The 26,988-nt window shown below is 44.8% G+C and overlaps 2 protein-coding genes across 3 annotated transcripts in view; both read right to left on the reverse strand.

Annotated features, from left to right (window-relative positions):
• Positions 1 to 5,582, reverse strand: part of LOC106742456 (FH1/FH2 domain-containing protein 3) — a 148,848-nt gene extending 143,266 nt beyond the window's left edge. For both annotated transcript variants that reach the window (XM_014615388.1, XM_014615389.1), the window contains exon 1: positions 5,335 to 5,582. In XM_014615388.1, the coding sequence (XP_014470874.1) occupies positions 5,335 to 5,508 (174 nt within the window). In that variant the 5' untranslated portion in view covers positions 5,509 to 5,582. The remainder of the gene's footprint in view (positions 1 to 5,334) is intronic.
• A 4,956-nt stretch (positions 5,583 to 10,538) lies between these two features.
• LOC106742455 (dentin sialophosphoprotein-like) overlaps positions 10,539 to 26,988 on the reverse strand; it is a 25,090-nt gene continuing 8,640 nt past the window's right edge. The window contains exons 2-10 of the mRNA XM_014615387.1: positions 18,686 to 18,908; positions 17,971 to 18,411; positions 16,250 to 17,570; positions 14,650 to 15,983; positions 13,910 to 14,496; positions 13,382 to 13,604; positions 12,896 to 12,995; positions 12,693 to 12,729; positions 10,539 to 11,111 (exon numbers count right to left, since the gene is read on the reverse strand). Of these exons, the coding sequence (XP_014470873.1) occupies positions 11,085 to 11,111; positions 12,693 to 12,729; positions 12,896 to 12,995; positions 13,382 to 13,604; positions 13,910 to 14,496; positions 14,650 to 15,983; positions 16,250 to 17,570; positions 17,971 to 18,411; positions 18,686 to 18,908 (4,293 nt within the window). The 3' untranslated portion in view covers positions 10,539 to 11,084. The remainder of the gene's footprint in view (positions 11,112 to 12,692; positions 12,730 to 12,895; positions 12,996 to 13,381; positions 13,605 to 13,909; positions 14,497 to 14,649; positions 15,984 to 16,249; positions 17,571 to 17,970; positions 18,412 to 18,685; positions 18,909 to 26,988) is intronic.

Raw genomic sequence — 26,988 nt, forward strand, 5'->3', positions numbered from 1 at the left:
CGAGAATTGGAGTATTTACCGTTTAATCCTTTAAATGAACGTAATAATATATATTAATTTGGCGCCTTCCTCAAATTTCAGTCTGTTAGTAAAATAATGATTCTATCGATTTAATATTAATAATCCATCCTAAATGAAGTTATGAAATATTCTCCGTCCTAATTCGTGAAATAGTGTCTTTCCAACTGAAGATCAATATATGCAATCGCATGTAGAGCAAAGTCGTGAATGCCTGCATTTATATAGAATGATTTGTGGAAAAACGCAAATATATTCTATTTATACAAATTTTGTCCGATGTTCTTCAACAATCTTACATACAAGCGGAAAATAAATCTTTTTCAAATAAAACAATTTTAATATTTTCTCACTTTTATATCTTAAACGTCCAGTGTACATAATTATGACATACATAATTACGACATACATTCAGAAAATCGTATTTTCCAACGGCCAATTTTATTCGGACAACAAATTTTCATTAGAAACGTCCTTTAAGACGGTCTTATAAATCACAACATTTTACTCCAATGGAATCGATATGCGGACCTTAAAGGGTGAACGCTAAAAATCTCGGCAAGAATATATAAAAAATGCGATCGAAGACGGGACGAGACTCTGCCTCTACGGAATTAAGTTTGTCTCGAAACAAAGAAGGCAGAGAAGTGCGCAGTATGCTATAAGATGACAAATTTCGTAATTCCTCCGGCTCTTAGAATCAAGTCGCGACAACACTTCCTGGCCGAGCGGTGGGAGTCCGATCGACGAAATGGAGTGCAACGAACCGCGATCGGCGACGAAAGGTGTCGCAGAGAGAGATTTTCGACAGACGCAATCGCCCGGAGCGAGCGAATTTCATCGCGAGTGGCTCGAACGCGGAAGGATTGCCAGGGCTGTTCTGAGGAACGTTGCGACAGGACGGCGCAATTGGGTCAGAGTGGTATAGTCCGGGAAGGTAGCCGACCAGCTAAGGTTTAAGCGATGCAGTAGCACTTAACTGTACACACGGACAATAGTCGCGGCCTGAAGGGACCGTCCCAGAAACGATGACGGGGCAAACAAAGGAACCACGTGTCGCGCGGTGTATGACCGCTATACAGGGTGTCTCCCAAACAATTCGCTTCGTCTTAGCTCGGCGACAAGTATTATGCGACGACGCACGCAATCTCCATAGGCAAATTCAATTAAGCACCATTACGTCTGCGCAATTTCGAAGTCTTCTTTGAAATGTTATGCGTCTCGTTGAGCGGGGGTTTCGAATGGAGCTTCCATTGAGAACTCAAGTCCACTCGAGTCCACAACAAGCCGAACCGGCTTAATTTGCCGCCGAAACTTCCTTCGTTAAAACGTCACAATCGCAGATACTGAACCGACCGCCTGTGATCATACTTAGCAGCGTTTCGTCGGAAGCAAGATCGACTCTGAAATTGGACGCGAACTTGGGAGAACCCTCTGTATAACGATATGTATTTCTCTCGCTATCTTATACATAGCTTATACAATGCACCGCGGCCGCGCGTACCGCAGAAGTTGAGATTGAAGGTGGAAGATTGCACGTTATTTCCCCGGTTTCTCCGAGACTCAGCAAATTATTCGCGGAGGGAATTACGCGAACGACACTTATGCAGCTCGTTTGACTCTTATTACTCATGCCCCGGTCTCGTATTGTCTCTGAGTGTATTCGCAATTACCTGACGCAGGTACGCGTGATAAGAGTGATTGACGCGATATTAAGCGAGAAAAAACGTTAATACGGATATCTCGTGCTTATGCGATTTTTCTGATTTTCAAAACAAAGTTCACCGTTTCCGCGATAACGGCTGATAATTTCAAATCCGATACATTGGTACATTTATCGTTGAACGGTAAATCAAAACGAGAGAACTCTACGCGATCTTCCACTTCTGCTAGCTTCGTTAAGCTTTACTCGGCGACGCAGTGTCCTTTGATCTCTCGGTGAGCAATGTTCAAGGAGAATTCTCGACCGAAAGGATCATCCGTTTACGCAGCAGACACGCGCAGAAGTTACGATCGCTCGCGCATAATGCCGGGGATATATCTCTCCGATTGGAGGATTTTAATAAGGCCAATTTGTAGCAGTCACTTCGCAACGGCTTCAACGAGGCGCGCGGTTGCGCGCAGCTCTCTCTCCGATATTGGGGTGAACTACTAATACAATAAATTTGAAAAGATCCGAGAACCCGCGCAGAACGGTTCGGCGAACAACCGGCAATACCGCGGAATAGCAAATTATGCACTCTCCGCTGGCACATTTCGAGTTTACACCTTTGGATCCTCGATTAGCTGAGAACGATAAAACGCCGCAGAGTTTTCACGAGCCAGCACGAGGTGTTGATAGGTCGTAATGCGCGAACACAGACACAAATTACTGGCTCGCATAAAATGCAACGTTATTTCCCTCAAGTTTAAATTGCTCTCGAGGTATTCTTCTTTTACTAAATGGAAAAACGAAAGTTGCTCGCGACAACCTAGCCATCTTGCGCAAGCATTCCAAATCACTTAGAAGCTATTACTACTAATTTATCGGTGTCACTTTTAATTTAGAGGCGCATTATTGCACGACACCGCCGGAATTATCTGAAATTAGCGCATTGCGTCAATCTGCACTCAAATGTCACTCGGATCAATTATGCTTCGAGGGGACCAATTTGCGCCACTTTCAAAATAAGCGTTCCGCGTTTTTCCTCCGGTTATTCCAGTTTGTATAGGCCGTTTCGTAAGAGTAAGCGGCAAATACGTTTTATGGAAGGCGGAAAATACGGCGCGGCGATTTCGTCCGAAACCTACCCGTTATTTCGGCGTGTGTGTGTGTGCGATTCAGTTTTACCAACTCGTAAATCGCGCGTGAACTTTCCGCGAAAGTTATAAACACCCCCGCACGCGAATTACGCACACAAAGGATGCCCGAGATTTGACGGCGAAACGTCAGTCGCCGTGAAACAAACGCGCGGTCGTAAAGGTGGAACGAAAAGAAAAACGAAAGAAGAAAAAAATCACACGACAATGTCAATGGAATTCTACAGCGAGATTTTATCGAGTTTAACCGTGAAATTTATGAACATTTTGCAAGCGCAAATATCAGAGCGAGAAAGGCGACAGACGGTTTTACACGCTCGAGATGGAGAGAGATGTGTGCACACGTGTGTTCTCGTTGTTAAACAAAAAGAAACGTTCAACGTGTTGAATTTTACGCTATTGCACTGAACACAACAAAAAAATACTTTGTACTTATATTAAAATCGATCCTTGTTAAAAAATTTTTGTGTTAAATTTTTTACACACCCGTGTGTTAATTTAATATATTGTGTTTATATTATTTTAACATTTTATATTATGTTGATATTCAAAATATATAAATATATATATAAAATAACATTTTATATCTCAGTGTCAATTAACGCATTTGTGTAAATGTTTTACATAATATTTATGTTACTTTTCAACATATTCATCTCGTGTTAAATTGAGACAAAAATTTGAGTAGACGATTTGGGACATTTGAAATATGTTAAATTTGACGTGAAAATTGTTTACTGTGTGAAGTTCGTGGCTCCGCGACGAAGAATATAATCTTGTTAAATAAAACAGACATCGTCGAATCTCACAATGGAGAGAGAGAACTGTATGGAAGAGTTCAATAAAGCCGAGTTCTCAGACAGAGAAAATTTACGGGGACAAATTTGACAGATACCCTTTTATCGCCGGACGAAACAGTTGTCTTATCTTTCACGCGCGTAATATGTTATCGACGTTGACAAATAATAACAATCGCGACGTTAAATTTAACTCGCGTCCGTGCTACACAATGGTATCCGTCGATAAGAACTGTGTGAGCGAGGTTCGAGATGAGTGAAGTTCAAATGATGCGCACTAAATGATTAATGATCGCGAGCCACGAGCATTTTGAGAGCGCTCCGGCTGCTCCGGCGTAGCGAGCGGCTAATTAGCACCTCGATGCAACGTGCTGTGGACGGAGTTTCACGGTTGTACGTAACAGGCGGAATTCATCGAGAAACCAAGAAAGGATATTTCGAAAAGCAATTAACAGTTCACGCACGAGCGTTTCGTTTTCTTTTGTGTTAAGATCAAAAGATCGCGTTTTCGTTTCTCTTCGGACTCGCCTTTACGATCGCGCGCGTTTTCTCGGCAGGTCAGATTCGCATTCGCATCCCACGCGGACGCCAAATCGTGGAATTCAAGGTTGTGCGTCTACGCGTAAAATATAATATTGTTTATGTCTAAGCGTAAATAATGTAAACAATACGTAATATATCATCTATATGCAGACTATAAGTAATCTATGAACTGTTGTGGAAGTGTTTATTTTTCTTAAGTCTAATTTTTATATTTCATTTGTGGTAAAAACTCACAGGTAAATTTAATATATAAAATGATAACATTTTGTATATCAATAGCATGTACACCAATTTTATACTACTATATAGATATATTAAGTATACCTAAATTGATTATACCTAACATAACCTAATCTAATTACAAAAAAAAATTGGTAAAATTATTTGATTTGAATATAATGGCATAATTTTAATATTTTATGATACCACGAAAACTCAATAGTGGATTAGGCGAACTTGATTTCGCATTGATAACAAAGGAAAATGAATATTATGCATATCTTATCTATTGCAAATATGAACTAAGGAACGCTGCCTTTTCTCATCTAAAAGCACACAGGTGAACTTAAATAATAAAACTTCTCTGTTATCTACACACATGTATATTTTATATCACTAAACTTTCTGAACAGTTTGTAAGGTAGATTTTATTGATATTCTTATTTAAATCGGCTGCATAATGCAATGAATGTTTAATCGTTTATTGCAACTTTTCAATTTTTTATGTGAAATATTTTCATAATTAATATCAAAATCGGATACATGTGTGATTTATTTTAAAGCTTAAAAATTAATTTATCCTTTCTCTTTGCATTATGCATGGAGAAAATAACGTAGTCACCATAAAATTTTGTAACGCTGGACCAAAATTATGATTAAAATTATTAAGTGTGTCGAAATTTTTAGTAATGCGTAGAATGAAATAAATCACTAAAAATTATAACACACATCATAGTTTCAGTTATAATTCCGGTATGGTTCAGCATTACAAAATTTCATGGTAATTTTTCTTACAATATTTTCTTCATGTGCTGTACGGTTTATTATATTTTACATAGTTTACATTGTATATATGAAGGAAGTTCGACTAAATATCACGTGGACACAATTTACAAATCTATGGCACAAACGCAGCCTCGGACAGAAGCGAGAATGTAGGTCGATGGTGATGACTTACCCTGTGAGGCGCCCGTAGAAGCCGATGCACGGCGGCGAGCTGGTTGATGAGCGGCAAGGTCGCGCTGAAGGTGTGATCGGGTGGGTTAACATCCGGATAGAGGGTCGCATAAGTGAACGGATCGACGTCGTTGAGGTACTGCACTTGGCACGTGAAAAACATCTGGCGATACATCTCTCTGCCCGCCGCCGATGGAGACGGCCGGGAGACTTTTCGTTCGCGATTCTTCGTTCCCCAAAAAGGATATCGCTCGCCCCCGCCCCCGCCCGCCCCCTCTCACGCGAGCGTGCGTGCACGCCGTGGCGCACTCACGCGATCCCGCGAACCGGTTCGTCGTACCCGCCGATTTATTTCGATTCGATCTGTCTGCTGGAACGAGAAAACCAAAGACGCACCTTTACTCGCTGTCTCCTCGTCGCTCAGCCGCGTTACGCTCGGCTCTCGGCCTTTAGACCTCGCCGAGACCTCGAAAGGTGCTGTCGATGTGTGACCGGCGGACTGCTCGGAGAAAAAAGGTGAGAACGATCGTCGGCTTTGCTCGAAATTTGCTCGCCCGATAATTGGAGCATACGGGGAATTTGGAAGATACTGAACGAGAAAAAGACGCTCGATTGGAGCTCAAATGGAACGTGTCGACGACACGAGGATTTCAAGTTTGAATCACCCGCTCGAACTTTCCTCTTACGTCCTGTTATTCCGTTTGGTTTCCCAGTCACAGTGTTAGATCACGACGAACGATCATACATGCACGCGCGTGTGTATGCGAGTGTGTGTGCTCGCCGATCTACGGATCCGTGTCGATCCACCAGTTCTTACGCTTTCATTTTCCGAGCGATTCGCCGATCGACCGTGCGGAGGTACTGAGGCACGTAGGAACACCGCGACAGAAAGCGCGCATAAAATACCCGAGAAAGTGGCAACGTTAGAATCGTAACGACCTATGACTGCAGTCATCATCGTTAATGCAACCGGTGTTCACGTCGTTTTTAGACGGACGTTGACCTTCGAGTTTCCTTTCACCCGCTTATCGATTTGTTAACCCAAAGGCAGAAAACCCAGCGGGAATGTTCACGTGGCTTCGTTCAAGACTTTCGCGAGTACTTAAGAAAAATTTATTATTTGACGCGTTTTTTTCCGCGTCTCGCGTATCTGCGAGATGTATATCTCTAACTTGTGCCTCTTTAATCAATTATTATCGGGAGATATAACGTTAGCCGTCACGCACTATTATATCGATAGCCTGGCTGGAACGGAGGCAATAGTCATTAAAATTCCATTCAATTTTCCGGTTTTTTTTTTTAATTAAAATAAAAAAATATTACCTCACGCTATCTCGTAAATAAGTGTAAAATTGCTAACTGCGTGCGTTACATAGAAAATTAAATGTCAAAGTATTAATAATCAAATCCTTAACAATCAATTCTTTCAGAATAGTCCGAGTATAATGAACACGTTTCTTCAAATTAGACGACTTATCGACACAATAGCTTTATCTCACCAGTTTTATAACCCTCGCGATCGCTCCGACCACCTAGCAGTTATCCAGGTATTAGTACCATTCACACATCCGCTGGTAGACTTTACATAAAGTTCGACGTCGTGGAATCTTGTAGCTACCTGACCTGGTAAAAACTTGCTTGTAGCTGACCAAACTTCAAAAATCGAAATCCCTAGTACTACGATCTTCTACACGGAGCGCAATACCGGACGCATTTTCTGCTTCAGCTGCAACGTGTCGCGTTATTATACCTGGTGCTCAAGAAGAACTCGGCACGGCCGGCTTCTGAAAATATGCGACGCATACCGGTTCTCACGCGTTCACACCGCCGCGTTATGTATCCTTTCTAAGTGCGAAAATGTTACATTATCAGGCAACGAATTTCCTTTAAATACGTCGAAGCGAAAAGAAACGGAGATATTTCCCCCGCGCGTTTCAGCCAAGACTCTCGCTATTTTATTTCACGACGCGTTCCGATACCCCGCCAGCGAGGAATGTAAATCGAATTGCGCAGCCGGCGCCTATGCGACTTGATCCTTATTCACGCATCGCGAAATTCCTCGTGCAGAGACCCGGGGAAAATCGGACACGAAATGAATTCGCAAACTGTCATTATCAGTGCATACCGACTCGTCTCGTCATCTTCGCTCTCGCATTGTTCTTAGTCGCAAATCGACCAGCTCTTCCTCGAACCGGCTCGAGAAAAGAGACGGAGAAAGGACAGATAAAGAGTGGGCGAGTGTGTGTGTGTGTGAGAGAGAGAAAGAGAGAGAAGGAAATATCGAGGAGTAGACGGAGAGGGATAGAGAGATGAACGAAAGGAGAGGAAGCGCAGTGCAGGATGGAAGGAGAGAGAGAAACGGGGACGAGGGGATGGCGAGGAGAAGAGGGAGTTAGAAGAGAAAACGAGTCTGCGCCATGCCACGAATGTAATCGCGGTTGTGGTCGACGAAAGATTCATGATCAAGATGCGATCGCGACGCGAGATCGAAGCCGCGAGGATTCCCAAACTCGCCCGAATCAACAAATCCTTTCGGAATGCTTTTCGGAGCCCCGTGCGTCTCTCGTGTGGCGTGTGTTGAAACGCCGCGCGGCGAGAATCGACTTTCGGAATATGATGATGTTTTAGCGCGCGGTATTTTATAGCGATGTATTTTCGTCCGTCGCGCCCACAGATGTGCGAATTTCAGAATGTGACGTATTTCGGGGCGTTTTGCAGCGCCGCATTTTGGAACGTCGTCTTCCCTAACTCGTCGAGAGCTCGATGTTCGAGCACCTCGGAGCACTTCGGACTCGCGCGTCCTGTGAGGCAGCTCTGATAACTCGATTTTTTCTCTCTCTCTCTCTCTCTCTCTCCTTCACGCCCGATCTTTTTTACCAGCGGCTCGACAATACTGTAATTTCAGGGCATTGCCAGCGAATCGCTCGAGGAAGATGACGAACGACTTTTCGAGCGGAGCCAGTGACGCGCCTGTTCCCGAGCGGACCGCATCGTCGCGATCATCGTCGAAAAGTTCGCACGAGGCAGATTCGAAGGTGAACGGCTGAAAAAAACGTGACGGAGCGGCGAACCGGACCTATCAGCCGTGCGCTAACTAACCTAACCTCCGAAATAAATAACGTCCTTCGGCGGGAGCGACCTGAGAGAACCTGTCGAGACGCGCGCGACATTCCAGAAAATTACTGATCCGGACTCCGAAACCGACCGTGCAAATGCTCCACGCGGAAATATTTCGACCGGATCGCGGCCGCGTTCGTCGAAACATGAACACGGTCTACGTGTATAACGTGCGACACGCAGAGGCGATCTCTTTTGAACAGGTTATCGATACAACGTATCGCGACAACAACGACAAAATATATTTATAAGCGCATGCTTCGCGGCACGAAATACACGCCTCGTAACGAAAACAAGAGACTTTCTGTGTTATGTTTACGAGCGTAGGATGCTTCGATTTCACGTTCGGGTAAATATCATTGTTCCCTGCTTAAAGCAAGCTCGTTTAAAGTCGACATAGAGCAACCACTTCTGCGATCTATTATTAATAATTACTCACAGCGCTCGATCGTTCGAAGCGTCGAATTGCCGATCCTTGGATCACGGACAAACAAAAGCGACATATCGGGACAACGCGAGCGTGTTCGCGCGTACCGAATCTCCCCAGCGACTTGTGAATGAAAAATATCGTCCGTCCCTGCTTGTTTGTTTATCCGGCAATTTATCCCAACCATCCAGCATCATAACCTATACTCGACTCGTGCGTTTTACGTATGACGCCGTGCACCTCACCCCATGTTCTAACGAAGCTCCCGATTGGCCCGTGGTCCAAATCGAAAATTCGAAGTGACAAATCGGGTTCCTGCGTGCCTCCTGTCGCCAACTTCAGCGACTACGGTCGCACGGAGCCGTTGGAGGGTTCGCGAGAGCTCCGTGCGGCTTTCGAGTCTCTTCGAGGCGAGAAGGAAAGGCCAGCCGGGAAGCGGCGGCCAGGTTAGTCCGGCGTTGCGCGAGATGAAAGTGCGCGTGCTTCGGAGCAACCTGCGGAGCGCGGAGTCTGCGCGAGGAAGGAAGTACTCACCTTTCGGGCGACACGCGCGTGCCTCCGACGCGCTGACAACGAAAACGCCTGCCTCCTCCGTGCCGGGAACGCGTGGCGCGCGCGGGAATCACGGCCGCTGGAGAAGCTGGAGCACGGGCGTGAGACGGCGCGTTGGACAGGTAGTGAAGCGGGGAATAAGAGAGGGGGCGAGACGACGCGAATACACGTATATACGTTCACACGCGACAGGCAACAACGTGCCTTACCTCGAGAGCGGACGCGGCGACACTGAACGCGCTGCGGACACTTGTCGTCGCGCGGCCGACAGTGCCGCCCCCGCGCGGTCGAACCCCTCTCTCGTTCGTCGGCGGCGCGCAACCCTGAATCGCACAGGTGCTTCAAATCGGACGTGATTTCCGAAGACGGTGAACTTACGATTCTTCGGCACTTTATCATACGGATGCAGCACGTACGGTATTCCGCGAGCCATCGTCCGTCGCGAACGTGACAGGTGAGAGGTTTCATTTTCGATCGGTAGAAAGCGTCTCTCTACGAACCGGCAAAATAGGTTACTTTTTAACTGTGCGCGTTATTGACTTTTTATTGACCGACTGTTCAAAGGAACAGGAAAGATGTGTCAAATCAGTTATCTGTGCGATGGCTTTGCTCCTGATAACACAATTTATCGACCCAATATTGGTTATAATGACATTCATTGGATGAATATTGCTCAATATAAAGCTAACCAAACAGCTAAAGAGATGAATCTGTTATCATGCTCTGCTAGCAAATCCTGTTAAATTTCTGCTAGCAAGCTGTTGATAAAATTTGCAGCAGATATTGCGCAAAATCTGCTTCTACTGATTTGGTTATCTGGCTGGTTTTGTTTTGGGCAACGTTCGCTCAATGTATCTGCAATGAGAATGCCAATATAACTAATATATCACCACATAATATATGTATACCACGTAATGTGTCACATAAATGAATTATGCTACTAGGGACGCTGATGTTCAAAGATGAAAAATATGTTCTGTTATAAAAGGCTAGTAATCTAACCAATAATTTCTGTGGAATAATAACGCTATATTTTAAGGTTATCTTGCCGAAACTTAAGAATTGCCGACGAATGATCTCGTTACATTAATCTATGTTCAGAATGCAAGGCCAAGAAAAAAGGCCATTGATTCGTTTATGATTGATTAAAAATGTTTTGCATTTTATCAGAACTGCATATAAACACTTCGATCGATTCTAGCTTTCGCGTGTGTGTGAATCAGTGCTATAAGTAGGTCGCATATATTAATGAGAACCGTATCATACGATACATACGATACAGAAGTATTCGTAAATAATTCATCGACCAGCTCTCGAGCGTTGTGCAAAAGTCACTTATATTTTCACGAGCTGCTATAGAGTTGCACGGCAGCGTTAGCACCCTCCCGCACAATGAACCTCCCATCACGTTTCTATAGACTCGGTATTCCCCTTTGTGCCATTCGTGATCCCTATGGGGACTCGTTGTAGTACGCAGTCAGCGATATACGTACACACACACAGTCGCGTTTATGGTTTCATCTTTCGTATCGCGCTGGCTGATTATTTTTTCACCGCACAATTACCATCTCAGCCGTTCCATTTGTTTCCTTCTCGGCGGGTCGTTCTCCCGCACCGCACAATCCCTCGAGATATTCTCGGCTTTCAGAATTGATTTAAGAGTCGAAATCTAGAAAACTCGGCTGAAATAATACGGAGCATCTCTAATAATTTATAGAAAAATTGAAGCGAAAACAGTATAACAACAGTATAACAACAGTATAACAAAATTTTACACTGAGACATGATAATTTGATGAATATTTTACATTATATTCTGTCTCCTACACGGAAAAAATTAATCTTAAATTAATGATAAATATTCTTATGTATAAGCAAGAATGTGATAATCTTAAAAGATTTTTAGTATTGATTTGATTAAATCTGTATTGATGCTAGTATTAGTAGCAGTAAATTCGGGACTAAAAATCTTCTAAGAATATTCTTGCTTATTTATTAGAATACCTATAATTGATTTAAAATTATTTTTTATGTATAATTGCTACATTGATAATGTAATGTAATGTAATAATCATACTTACTTAATCCAAGTAAAATAATTATTCCAATACTCCTTAGTAAATATTTACTTCAATATAGTACTTTTTTTTTACAGCGTGGAATCTTCAAAATATAATAAAAGAGAACCACGAAGATTGTTCTTAGGTTCGCTTTAATTTCCAATGGCACGAATTATATGAGTTTTCGATTTCGCATTCAATATTATAAAACTCGACATAACGTTAACGAGAGCTACAACGACGTGAGTAATGGTTAACTGACACGCAATATACGCGCGCAGGGCGACGCAAACACTCGAGAGCGAGCGAGGTTCCTTTGTTGGCGCTGCCTTTGCTAGCAATGCGAAAAAGTGCATGAGGGTGGCGCGAGAAGGGAGAGCGAGGGTCTCTTTCGTACATCCCTCGCGAGAAACAATAATGTCCCGCGCACTTCCACTTCTCTTGATCTCGCACACCCCCTCGTAGGTCTTTGTTAACAGACTTTTACGGCATACGTGCCGACCTATACAACATCCGTGCGGCACAACTGTCGCCAGAGGTATCGCGCGCGAGAACGAACGTATTGAAATAGGGAATACGGATGAATGCATAACTCGCGAAAAGAACGGGATGCGAAGCGTGTCCTCTTTGCGACGCGACACTCGTCAGCAAATTCATTGCGTCTATCTGAGAGAATATTCGTCGCAAATAATAAATGTCCATTCAAAATAACTCCTGTGTGAGATCTTCTTAATTTAATTGAGTTCACTTCACTTTGTCTTGGTATTAACTTGAACACTTTTTACCAAAAATATCTTTTCAAATGGGATTAATTAAGAAATAATCTACGGGATAGTAGAATTACATTTAGTGTACAATTTATTACGTTTAAGAAAACAGTCCCTTGAAAGAAGATGTGTATTCTCTTCAATGTTATTACTCATTTCATTTTATTTAATATTTTGCATCATAATATTTAGAAACGTGTTTAATTATGATTCACTTAATTTAAATATTATATTTACTTTAATTTAATATTATTATATTTCTCTCTCTTCTACATTTCGTTGTTATATTTATTTTGACCTCAATATTGTTTTCGGTTCATAATACCGAAAGCTTTATTGATTATAACAGCAAAACAAACGAATATCTAACACCGTATTGGATGATTACAGAAACAAAAATTATAAATATCAACATGCAATAACATGATGAAACTTACCGGTATGTAGCCGTCGGGTTGAATCCTTTCCTTATCCCTGAAAGCAGAAAAATGTCATTAGTTCGATGATGGTAATTTGTTCGATGACATCATTCAAAATGTATATAATCTGCATAAGTTGAATTATGCACGCGTAACAGAATATGTTCGTCACTTATAAATGCCTGCCAAATCTATAATTCAATTCCCGTTACGAAACGTACCGGTTCCTTCGTTGAATCATCGGTGTTTTCGGCGTACTATCGTGAATGATCACCTGGGTCGCCTCTATTTCTTCGCACTCCGAGCTGTCTTCGGGAGAATCTGCAACAAGAACGTATATCCTAAAATCTCCGCACGATTTTCTGCCATTCTAACTTATCGCAACAAACACGGAATTATGAAAAGAACGTTGACAAACGAGATCAATCAGCCGAAGCATTGTCGAGTTCATCTTTTCGAACGCTCGCACGAAATTTCCAACGAAGATTTTCATTCTTCGCAGACTTATTTCGATATTCCGAGTAGTGAATTTTATTCTTGTTTCTTTTCGTTCGTCAGATTTGAAAGGGAAAATTTAGTATAACAGATTTAACCTGACCCGTTTCGCTGAGCTGTATTCGATACGTCGGATTATCCGGCTGATACGATGTAAGCCGGGACACGATAGTATCGATCGCTAAGTGACGCTAAATTCATTCCCAACTCACCCTCTTCGACGCGTTCCTGTTTACGAACGCGGGAGAGAACAGGGCTGTGGCACGGGATGGCTGTATCGCCGAGCACATCATCGATGTTAGTGTGCTGGCTGATGAACAACGGCAACGTGGAGGGTCGTTTCCTTGGTGACAATCTTCGTGGTGTCGGTTGCACATTGTCGTAAGGCGAGTCCCGTCCGCCGTAATTGTCCGGCGGGTCTGGTGGATTCTCGACCTGCGGTGGAGATAACGAACTCGTGTGTTATGTAATTTCTCTCTGTCCTTTCATCATTTCGTCGAGCCATCGAAAGCCCGAGATTAATGGATTTTAATCTTATCGTCTCTGTGAACGGTACGTCGTACCTTGGTCATTTTATCGACGCGACCCGATCAGACCTCGCGAATTTATCTCTCTTTCGCCCGGGTTACTTTAATCTTTCGCGGATTTATCGGATTAAAGCGCGGTTATATATTGTCGGTACGGGGCCTCGGGTCTACGTAAGATGGATGCCGCCACGATATGACGATCATCGTTCTTACCCCTTCTGGACTCGCGCGATCTCCCAACGGCTCCTCGGGCGGTGGAGGCGGAAACTCGATAGGGAATCTGGAGAGGCTCCTCTTGACACACGCCTGAGGTTCAAGGTTAACGCCGATATCGATCTTTTCGTACGATTCGGAGGAGTCGGAAGTGCTGTTGGAAGTTTCCATGGGGATCCTGACGACCCCGTCAGGAACATTCGAGCAACTGTCCATCCACCATGCCTTCTCACCGGATTCGATGTGGCGGATTTTGTTAAGCGGCTTCGCGGAGTAAAGGGTCTCGTTATCGACAGAGCCATCAGGCTTGTCGGCGCTTTGGCTGTCGGGAGACGCCACGGGGATGACCTCGACGCCCTCCGGGACGTTCTCGGGGTCGTCGCTCATCCACCACGCTCGTTCGCCGGACTGCTGATGTCGGATTCGATTTCGCCGATCGGCAGATCGGAAACTGCCGCGAGTGGAGCCTCGTCTCGAAAGGGAAGATGCCGACGAGGGCGATTTTTTCGTTTCCTCCGACGGGACCTCGTCCAACCACCAGCCGCGCTCTTCTGACTCTTGTCGCCAGACTTTAAACTTGTATTTCCCTGTCGGACAAATGAATGAGTACAAAATAACGGGAGGAAATATTTGAAAGGATTTCTAGGATCTCTCACACTTTAGAAGTAATTCACAAGCAAGAAGAGCAGCGTTAATGTTCCAACGTTGCAGAAGTCGGAGATATACGAGAATCAACTTACCATCGTCCGGCAAGACTGTACTGATCGTCGTATCCTGACTAACGTCATCGTTCCATGGACTAGCCCTTTCAACTCCCGAAGGCACGTTATCGGAATTAGAGTCCAGCCACCAGGGTCTCTCTCCGGAAGACTGACGTTGAATTCTCGCGTTTCCTCTCGTCCCGTCGCTCTTCTCGGAGTTGGTGAAACTAGGGGCTTTCGACAGACTGTGACCGATCGATCTCGATGATGACAGTGGTTGTCCCGACTTGTTACTGACTTCGTAGTTCTCGTCGTTGGAGTCGACCCACCCGCCCGACTTGCTCGTATCACCGGAGTCTTGACTTTTGCTCTTGAAAAAATTCGTCACCGGCGCCAGTGCCCTCATCAGAAAAGACTTGGCCTCTTCTGTCTTCACGGAACGATCGCTCTTCGATCTCGGACTCGAAGGTGGTCTGGGTGGTTTCTCCGACATCACGGATATCTCGTCGGCCGAGGACGCTAACACGCTCGTCCTCGACGAACCCGCGCTGATCTTACCTCTGGTCTCGCGCATGGGCGACTCCTCCGACGCTCGTCTTCTCCGCCTCGAACCCGGCCTGTCCACGCGTTCGTCGTTGTCCTCGCTACTGGAGGAATTCGCGGAGGTCGACCGACTGCTGCTGCTGGAACTCGACGTCCCAGACGGCCTCTTCGTCGTTCCGCAAGGTGACTTTGACCCACTTCTCGATTCCTCCCATCTCATCGGACCGTTCGAGTTACTACACCTTCCCGCCATCCCGGGCTTCGATCCTGCCGACGGAGTTCTCAATCTCGATCGACCAGGCTCGATCGAGGTCGAGGAGACCGAAGAGCCGATCCGGGGAACGTGTTCCGATGTCGCCTCGGAGTCCTGCGAGTCCGCGGAGTTGATTCTCTGGCTCTTCTTCCTTCTCGCGTACTTGGAGCGCGACGGGTCGCCGTTCTCCATGTTCAAGGTCGACTTGCGGAAGTCCTTGTTCACGTACTTCGCTGCCACGATGCACTTCGGCGTGGCGGCGGTCGTAGTATCATTCTTCGGCACAGGTGGTTTGCCGCGAGCGTCCGGCGAACCGCCTTGCCGTAGATTCACTGACGGCGAGGAACTCGCGCTGCCTGTTGACTTGCCGGAGGACGATGGCGGCGTCGTCGCCTTTATTTTTACACTTTGACTCGCCACCGAACTGGCTGGCAACGATTTCGATTTGCCAATTGGCATGTTCGCAGAGGATGATCCGTCTGACGAGCCGGTACGCGTCATTTGACGCGATGTGTTCTTCGTCGATGCGCTCCGTGACTGCGGTGTCGACGCCGAAGAACGACTATGCGACGTGCCGCTTTCAAGTAAAAAAAAATATCGATTACGCAAGGCGATATATAAATATCCGAAAGATTAACACCTACGAGCTACGTAAAATTAGTCCGGGGAGTTTTTCGTACGAGCTAAAAATACAATTATGTCCTACGCGCGTCGCGATCACGTCGCTTCGATTTCAATTCTCTAGCGAAGGTGGTAATCGATATAAAACGAACGTTTTCTTCTATCGCGTTTCTCATTTGCTCGTGTCAAATAATTATTTCATTACGGAGCTAATTCACGTACCTCGACGCGGAATCTTTTCTTTGCGAAGCGTCATGCTTCCGAGAGACGACTTCTTCATTTTGGTCCTGACAGAATCCTTCCACAATTCGAGGTGATTCCTCGGTCCTGGAGGAGGAACTGACGTCGGATTTCGGCGTGGATCCCCTCCTCTCGTATATTTCGGGCTTCGGCGATGCTGTGTCGGACTTCGAGGAACATTTGAGGACTTTCATTTCACTCTTGGGCGAACTACGCCCCAGTCGCGGAATGGACGGTCTTCTCTGGTTGGTACACTCGTCGCATCTCGACACAGGACTCTGCCTGTCCTTGTTTCGATCCTCGTAGCAGCCGTGGCTCTCCCGGCAATCTTGCCTCGTCGAATCCTCTTTGCGCTGAAACGCGCGATCCTGGCTGGAAGTTCTGGAATTACCGGGACTCCGGTTGATTTCGGTCTTGCGTGCGTTGTAACAGCACTGCTCGCTACTCCGTACTTTGTCTTTGCTCGCTTCTTTATTCGCACCGCGTGCGTCTTGACCACACGATGGCCTCGCGTCTTCATTGGACGCTGATGAGTTCTCGTTACCGGGCCGCGCGCAATTCATCCCGCTGAGAACTTTCTCGGTCTGGCTTCTGTTACCGGAACTATGAGTTTCCTGACTAGAGGTCGACGATTCCTTGGCAGCGAACTCGTGCCGCGTGGCTTCGTTCGTCCTATACGTGAAACTGTTGAGTCTGGACGAGCTCGTGTTACCGAACCCTCTGGACGAATACACAGACGAACCTCCAGCCGGTGTCGCACCCGACGACGAGTACTTGTCGAGGTACGTCGACCAGGAAGGCGCGCCAGATACTCTGTTGCTGCTGCTGAATCTCGAAAACCTCGACGTCTCTTCGCCTCGATCGCACTGTGTCTCTTTGTTTAGGGTATCCGGCGGTTCTCGTAGTCGAGTCACTTCCTTTTGATGAACGATACCGATTTCCGCCCGCCTGTTCCTCACGTAAGACGAGGAAGCCGGAGGTGTCGGCGAAGTGCCGCGAGTCACGATCGTCAGCGTCACGAAATCATCGTCGGCGAGTCGATTGTCACTTTTGTCGCCCTCTATTCTGCTCAATTTCTTCGGCGACTCGTAGTTACCGTCCTCGTCAGACTTGGTAGCGAGCTGCCTGGATTCCTCCTCGTCTTTCGGATTAGTCGACTTACCGCTCGAGCCTCGATATCTGTCCGCTCCAGAGTAGCTTACGGCAGGCGTTCGCTCGTTACCGCTTCGCGATGGGAGAAACCGCGAACCAGCTGTCGAGCCAAATCTCGTCGAGATTGTGGCCGAGCTCGATTCGGACGTGCCTGAAAAGTGGAGCTCTTTTAAAATTAATTGTTCGTTCGCGCCAGATCCGACGTGTCGGGAGACGCGCATTGTGAGATGCGCGAGTTGGAGTGCTCGTTACTTAATCGAGACCTGGCATCATTAAGTGTACCGTTAGAATACGTGAATGTAGATTCGACTAATAGAAACAGATACGAGAATTTCAGCTGGGAAGCGTTATCCGCGACATCTATATCTCCAAATAATTAGAAAAAGTAAACCCGCTTATCGCCGGGAATTAGCATAGAAAATAACGATCGCAATGACTCGTATAATATCATAAAAGATTGCAAGAAGAGAAAAAGGAGAATATATACATATATATATATATATATATATTTGTTTTTTCTTCGTAATGCGCAATAAAATAATCTCACTCACTGGGCGAAGCGGCTGAACGGCCGTAAGACGGTGCTCTCGAATAGACCCTGAAGGAATTCGTTTTCCCGGCACCGGCCGCTTCCGGGCTGGGCTCACGCGATGCTCTCCCGGAATTGGGACGTAATCCTCTGTAGGAGACCGGCGGTGGATGGTCCTTCTTCTCAATTCTACCGTCGTTGCCATAACTTCGACCGAAATTCGATCCGGGATATGTGCTGGATCCGTAGCGCGATATTCCTTCGGGCTCTCTGCTCTTCTCCCGCGAAGCCGGCCGGTTATATCTGTCCAACACGGAAGACGGCCTCTCCGATGTTTTGCCAGCTGAGAAGGAGTATTTTTCGTAGAGAGACGACTTGCTGCCAGATAGCGGGCTCTTCGCCCTCGCGTCCTCGGGAGCCGGTCTTCCGGAATATAATCGACCTTTATCGGTATCTTTGGTACCTGCGATAAATCCAGGAATAGTTCCTTTGCATTCAGATCGCCCGGAAAAATAACGCGTGCATGATCCTTCGAAGATTCATTTCTATCAGAATCGACTTTTCGTTTTGTGTAAATGTATAGAAAATTTTGCAAAAATCGCAACGAAACATTGAACGTTACGAATATTTATGTATAAAAATTGATTATAAGTTGGGTTTTCTTTTCTTCGGCTGTATCTACAAATAATGTAAATGTTGCGAATTCTAAAGTTATTGTAGGCAGATAAATATCTCACATGAATATTTAAAAGTAGGTTTCTCCTCGAGCTTATCCTTTTTGAGAAAAGCACCACCAAAACTAGCAAGTACCCGTTCCTTGGCAGCAGCTCGAGCGGAACTCGATCCGACTCCGGAATAGCTGCTTCTACAGCTTGGCAGGTTACTTCCGCTGGAAGTATTCCTACCAAATGTGCTACCTATGCCGACGCTAGCTCTACTCCGATATGCTCCCGTATCGCCCTGTAAATCGTAAACGGGAGAGATTATGAAGCTCCAACCATCAATTATCTTGATTCTTATTACAAATGACATATGACTACAAATAAATTGCACTCAGTTTAAAGAACGATAAAAATATAAATGTCACGGTAATCATTTTCAAACAAACTTTTATTTTAACACTATTTATATATTTATTATAGAATGCATTGCTTATATTTTTATTATAAAGTATTAAATAATAATCTAAAGATTATAAATTCTGCCTCGTCCTTAAATTTTCAGAATAATTACCATCTTTATTTACATCTTTTTAAAAGAAAAACAAACTGACTCGAGTCTTTATATTCTTAATACATTAATAATGTTTCAATGATGTAACTAACCAGAAAACTTGTTTTTTTGTTTCAAATCTGATGGAACTTATGACTACTGTGAATGCAAATGCTGTACCGAAGGATTCGGTTCGGGCCAAATAGGATTGACTCGAAGGTAAGTTTATAGAATTCCCCTACTTTTGAATTTATTAATCCTTGGCGAACGAAAACTAGGTCATAGTTGTCGAAATAAAAATCGCCAAGTCACAACACAATCGCAAAAGGTTTACGCATTCATGTCTACGTGTTTTTCTAATTAGGTCATTAACTATTGTATCTAATCAGTAATGTTATATTTTTTGCTTCAGATCCGTAGCAGAATGTGGCCTACCTTGAATTTCCGGTATTTCAGTGAGTACAACAAAATGTTTAGAAATATTTAAAGTGGTGGATCTGTGATGGTTGATATTTACAAAAAATCATACGATTTATTTAGTTTATAGATTTTTTGCATGTATTAATTTTTTGCACTGGAAAGGAAAGTAAGGTCAGTCTCACTTCTTTGTTGTTCTAACAGAAAAGTAACAGTTTAAACGTAAAATCATTTCCACTGCACTATAATATAATATTTAGTACAAAATTGATTTTCCAATTATCCGTAACTATTTTTGCGATTACAATCATAAATAACAAGCGCCGTGGTATTCGGTTCACAATTTTTTCCACTCAATTCATAACTCGCGAGAATATTCCCGAAGTGCCGAAATTTACTTTTCGTCATGTACTTTTCGTTAAGTTGTTAAGCGCTGTCAAAACGATCGCGATCGCGAGTGCAGTAAAGTGAAGCGAAGTGAGTGATGTGCGACCAACATGGGACGACGGCTGGATGTTAAGGAGACTGGATGGATACGAAGCGACGCGATGAAATGTAGCGATAGATTTGGACGAGGCAGAACGTCGTTGGATATCACGCGAATTGGTGAGTGTATAGTTTGAACGCTCACGCAGTGTCATTTACGTAGTGCATGCAATATTTAGTATAAATCGCATTGATAGCCGATGAAAAGGTCACCGTGCTAAAATTGTACATTTCGATACTGAGAAATTGTTCGAAAAGTATTTTTGGAGATCGTTATCGCGCGTTTGTAGTTTCTAGCTTGATTAAGAAATCATTTTCCTGATAAGAATATATTCCAAGTGGAACATACATTTTAAATAACTATGAATATAAATGCAGATGAATTTAATTCGGAAAAAAGTTCACCGATGAGTTTGTTTTGTTGCTATTTAAACCATGCATTATTAATGTCGTTGCGTTTGTGACAAGATTTATTAGACGCTTCTTGCGTCTGCAGTAACGAGGAGGTTGGACGTTAAGCCAATAAGACACTCGCAAGAAATCAGTCTGTGGGTGTCCCAGGATATTAGCGATAATAAGGATAATGAAGATAATGCGTAGCCTGCACGACCGAGAAGGCGCGTCTGATGAATGTCTTCATTAAAACCTTTTTGCTCGATAACTAAAAATACATGCAATTTAAATGCATTGTCGTTCGTAAAAGTACATGGAAATAAATACGAATATTTACAAATTAAAGAAATATCAACTCGATGTGTACTGCAATTAAAAAGGAGAATCGTTTCATCAACAAAATCCGTTTAAATTATCTCTTTCGACTTTCTCGATAATATCGCTTACATAAAATTATAATAAACTTCTTGGACATTTTGACGCTAATTCTACGTTTGAAGAAAACTCGAAGTAATAAAAGATTGTTTATGATTAATATTAAAATCATGATTTTATGAATCGTCGTATCTAATTAGAAGCCGGATACGCAATTTTAAATGATTAAATGATTCAAGCAAAGTCAGTTCTCGTTTGACCGAGATGATTGGATATAATTCTACTTTTATTCCGCACCAATAGCTCCTCGTCGTTAATCGTTTAAGTGCAGCTCTAAGAATAACAGGGACAACCGAAGGAGAGGTGATGAAACGGAGCGAGGAATATTTCCACGAAGCCTAAATCGGGTTAATGCGCGTCATCCGTGGGTGTGCGAAAGCGAAAAATGATAATTCGTATAATTAACATAAGTTTGGCGAGCGGCCCCAGGGTACCGAAATAGATGGATCAACCTGGCCGCGGGAGTAATAACCTTTGCGTTTCTCACTCGTGCAACGGGTGACGCAAACAAAAACTCACGCTTATATCTAGAACAGACGTTTACATCTCGGCCTTTCTCGAAGCTTTTTTCTATCAGCGTCTGATAAACACAAAAATAACGACGAGCAGCGTGGAATGTAACAACCTCAATAGCTTCGATTTCATTTTCAATTCGCGGGAAAACGACGTTAGCGCGCGATAACGTGCTCTTAGAATAGCTTCCGGCCCATTTTCCATGCGAAGACTTCTGAAAAGTGCCATTCATTATTATGCTAACGGCATTCGGTGCGATAATGGAATTACGATAGTCACTTCTTAAGACCGCCGAAGCAATTTCTTCGGGAGAAAGCAACGCGTGACGTCGGAAACGATAAGTCCTTTCGTCGCGTTATATCAAACCTCATTATCACATCCGCGTCAATTTAAGCTACAAAACGCCCAATAACGCGCGTTCCCTTTTTATTCGAGCCAAAATTTAATCGACGATTATATCGAATTAATATTCTGTAATAAAATTATATTAGGCTAAGTTCGTCTAAGGCTAAGTTCATCTTGCGTGCTTTCGTGCTAAAAGCGTCGTTCTATCTTTATTCTCCATTACATGTTGGAAGAAGATAAAATGGTATTTTCAGCACAAAAGTGCCGATGCAAAATGAACTTAGCCTAAATACACATTGGTAACTTCAGGAGAATGGAGATGTGTGTGTATGATATGTCGTAATAAAGAATAATGGATCATTTTGTTTTCGAGTATTTTTTAATTAAAACACTTTTATACTTTTTTGCACATTTTCCTTTATATCCGAAGATGCGAATGAAATATATAAAAAAATTTTAATACTGAACATATTTTTGTATGAAATTATTAAAGAGTTTCTTTTAATATAACATACATAATATAATATATAGAATAAAATATCATAAAATAATATAGTAGACATAGAAATTCGATATATATTTATCAAAAGAAATATATATATAATTTTTCTTTTGTTGGTGAAATAGAATATTTTCCGAGCAAACGATACGAAATTAGCTGCCCAACAGGCATGTCCCACACCGTATGATAACGTCATCTCGTGTCAAATAGCGAGTGCTTCCGTCTCACGATCTAGCAGCATTGTTAATTAGACGATCTTGCCGCGGCAAAGTCAGACAAAGTCTAACGAACCATCAGCAATCTCCTCGTGAAACTCGCTTCTCTATTTTGACTTGATCGAACTGTGTCGCATGGGTATCTCTTTCCAAGCGAAACTTTGAGCTCTCCGCTTGATTGAAGAATGTAAAAATTTCGTTCGTGCGAAGCTTTCGGGGATGCAAATCAAGAGGAAAAGAATGAAGAGGGCAGTTTAGAATTTTTCATCGTGAACGCTATTCCTTAATTAAAGAGGGCGAAAAGTAGGGACGAGTAGTATAGCCGGATTTTTGCCTCCCTTCCCTTTGTCTTCCCGCGTAAATACTTAATGAAGAGTTTCCAGCTCGCCCAAGAGCTGTTTTGCGTTTCCACCAGCCTGTCGAGGAAGTTCGCCGAGAACAGTCCTCATCCGGGGGATAACGAAGAAGAGAGAACCTTCGTGATCCAGGCCGGCATGCCGCGAGCCGGAAAACGTAGCGCTTCCGGCGGGCGCGATCTTATCTCGAGATTCCTTAATTCCCCTACATCTTCTTTCTTTCGGGGCAGCGAACGAAGTAGAAGTCGGTCGATTGGTCACAGAAGAGGCGAAACGGCGGCCGCTCTCGTAGTAATCTCCGGCGATCTCTCGTGCGGTTAAAGGAAACGGAGTGTGAGAGGAAGAGAGGAATAAAGGGAAGGAATTGATACAAATGGTCCTCCCGCGAGCTCTTTCTCGCGCGTGCCGCGCGATCGATCCCCCCGGCGTCGATCGGCGATTTCTCGCGCCCGACCCGGGCGAAAATCCGTCAGCGGACGCGCCTTTTCGACAATGACAAGTCTGATCGCGGCCCGCCCGGTTCTTCCCCGCGACATCTCGTCGCAGCGCTGAGCTCGCCAAATTGAAAGCGACCCGATCAGGCGAATCTTCCGATATTGCTTTATCGCCCATAAAAATGGCTGTTTACGGCGTCCCCGCTGCTTCTGCCGCTCCGTCTGGGAACCGCCATCGGCTGCCAGATAAATCGCTCTGTTTCCGCCGCGAAAGCAATCGGCCGCGCGTGGTTTCCACCGGTTCCTCTTTTTACTCTCCTACCTTTTTTACGAGGCACACACGGAGAGGTAATGGAACGCCTCCGCGTTCGTAGAAACTTTCCCTCTTATCTCTATCGATGAGATCGAGAGTGGTCGCGAGAAAATGTTGCAAACCGCGCGCGCGGCTTTCTATCTCCCGTGGTCTCGTATCTTTTCATAGTAACTCACGGAGGGTACACGGTTTCTATGTTGCTTTGAAAATGTAACAGTCGCAACGCGCCCAACGGGACGATCTGTAAAAATCAATTCGACGTATGATCGTTGCGCGAGGTACAAATTCTCCACCACCAAGTGAAATCGCTCCTGTCGCGAGTCATATTCGCCCAGGAAGACGCCGGTATCGGTCGATATCGATAACTCACTGTCGTTTTACGATCACACGCGTCTTAAATGCACACTCGAAAAATGCCTCGCCTCGACATAATTGCATCGTGAGGAAAGAAGATAATAAAGGAGAATGAAGCGTGCCTCGGGGCGCTCGCAGCATTCCCGTTTCCGAAGATCTAGTTTTTACGAGGAAATTTTAGCTGAAACATAAAACGCGTACGCGCGAAGACGGCATTAATGCGTTTATAGGAGAGACTCGTATAGCATTCGCGCGATGGAAACCGTTTCACGTTGCAAAATCTACATCGTCCGACCTATTGCATAGGTGTTCACACGTTGCTGACGAGAGAGATACCCGTCTCAACATTCGGCACGGAAATTTCCGAGTTTACGTGAATGCGAGAGGCACAGAGCTGTTCAACCATCGGAAAGCCCGACGCGATATCATGGCCGACGAGTACACGTGCGTACATACGCGCGTATACGCGCTATTGCGTATTACGTGAGATATACGAGGGCAACAATGTCACGACGCGTTGATATCTGCATTTATTTCTGTCCGTATGCATGAATATTGATCGTTAAACGTTATTATCCCCGCGAGCATGACGTTATATCCTCCCTCCCGTCTCGATTCCCCGGAGAAGTCCCTCCCGTCGGAGAGTATTTTTCGAAAGGAGAGCCACGAAATCACTTTTATTCCCTCGTCTTGAGAACCCGGATTTATGTAATGCCTGAAGTGAAATAAACAGCGATTTATCGATCTTAGCGGGACTCGCGTGCGCGAGTTATGAATATAAGTTATAAATATCACATGGGCTTCCTTTCTCTTTCTCTCTCGTCTCTTTCTCTCTTTTTTTTTTCGTTCCTCCCGTGACTTGGCACGTTATTGCTTCAAGTGCTTCACTTTACTACTGTGAAAAGAAGTATTCAAGCACACGAGAGACTAAACGTTTTATTCGCGATGATGCGGTACATTCTCGATGACACTGATGAGGATGTGGGCGACCGATGCATCGTGATACTAGCTCGAGGGGAGGCCGGATAATTGAAGAGTGTCAGCCTGATTTAACCTCCGGCGACTCGGTGCATTATTATAATTTATGACGCACGACCAGCTGTCACGAGCTCGATAGAACGAAAATGTTGCTTAATTGTGTTCTTAAATAGTCGAAGCGTCATTGATCCTTTTGGACCACCCGCTCCAGACGGTTCGCGGAATCATTTGAGAACGAGTGGCACGATCTCGCGGCTGAACTACGAAGGAAATTTTTCCAATTATCAAACCTAATTTTTCTTATATATTCCCTCCGTAGAAAGAAGTCAGCGGAATTGAACGACGGTGTTTTAAGAATGCGCCAGCGGCAAATTATTTTCGTTGTCACACCCTCCCCTCCCGGGGCATACTTTTGCATATTGAATCTTTCGTAACTGTCCTCACGGTAAACTTTCCTGTAACTAACGAGGAACGCGACGATTTTGCCGTACAGAGACGCGTAGTTTCCATTAGTTATCGTACGAGAAAGCAAATTAGGTTGCCGTCCACGATGGTGGTCTGTTATTTTACGATTCGCATATTGGACACGCGCCAGGATTTTTGGCACGTCGCGGTGTGAATCGAGGAAGCGATCTCAGGGAGCTCCGCCACACGTGCGGACACGTGACGCTTTTAGAAGCGACATTTTAGAAATAAATTCTGCCTCGTGGGGCCGACGAGGGAAATGTTTTTTCGGCCGACGCGAACACACCTTCGCTCGACTTCATTCGACACTAATCGCGCGCGCGGAAACGCGTCGTACGCTAACGCTCTGTGACGCGTATTAAAATTATACACGCATCGCGTTATACACGTGGCATTGACCGTGACGCAAGTGGATAAATACCCGTCATCCGTTTCGCAAGCAGGGGAGCTAAGCGTGTTCGCGATGCTCTGCGACGAAATGTGACAGGTTCGCGGCGGATGAGCGGAATGTAGCGAACCGGCGAGATGTAGAAATCGAATGTACGTAATCTCAAACGCGATCTCTCGGATCCGATAAATATCTCCGCCGGAAATCTCCGACGGGGGATCCGGTTTCACGACGGGTTACGTATATATATCGGCGGAATATCCGAGTGATACTTAAACTCGCGCGCGGAAATCCTAGCAACGCTTAGAAAAAGAGCGCCGGGAGGGAAAGATTCCTTCGCGGGTGGAGTGCAGATTGCTGAATGTCAGGGTGGCCCTGTCGGGGAAAACTGCGACGGCCTCGCCGTGTAATTGGAAAACTTCTGCCGCCGTATAAGCCGCCGGAAGTTGCGGCTGAAGCCCGACGGTCCGGTTTCAAAGACGGTGAACTTCTCAATGGCGTTACGAGCCGATAAATCGTTCATCATTACATCGCGTCGTTGTTGTCGGCCGGCGCGTCGTCGATGTCACCGGCTGTATCGATCGTCCGTCTCGCGTTTTAACGTCGCTCGCCCCACGTTCCCGCTTGGTTTCCGGGAAGCAATAACGCATCATTGTGCGCGGAATGATACACAGTCGATAATAATCGGAACGGTTCTCTCCCGCGAATGTAACAACGCGACTGAAACATCTCTGTTGTTGATCTCGTTAATTACTGCAAAAAATGAATCGCTCGCATTGATCGTTTGTAGTACCAAACGAAGTTTCCGGCTTCGTTTCAGCGTTAAATTCAGTAGCCGATATCGGCGCTGAGGGAAGAGAGAATGAGGGTGAGACGTTAATTGAAACGGAGGAAACAACGATATTAACATCGCGCAAATGATATTATTCTCGGGAAAAAACGGCGTTCTTTCGATGCATCCGCGCGAGGATTCACGGTGAAAACAGTAGCGCCGCGAGGGGGCCAGTTAGGTGGCGCGACGTGAAACATGGTAAATGATTGCTATTTACTATCGCACGCGGAAGTGGAGTCGCGTTGCAATTTCAGTGATGTCTCTCGGCAAATTGAATTTAACGCCGACGAATGTGAATTCCTCCAGCACCGCGCGCGACGAGCTAACCTGTTCCATCAAGCGAACGTATCATTTCTACATGCGTGAAACGTATAATTCTTTATATGCCCCCCCCCCCCCCCC

This window comes from Dinoponera quadriceps, unplaced genomic scaffold (assembly GCF_001313825.1).
Source record: "Dinoponera quadriceps isolate SergipeBrazil2010 unplaced genomic scaffold, ASM131382v1 scaffold113, whole genome shotgun sequence".
NCBI lineage: Eukaryota > Metazoa > Arthropoda > Insecta > Hymenoptera > Formicidae > Dinoponera > Dinoponera quadriceps.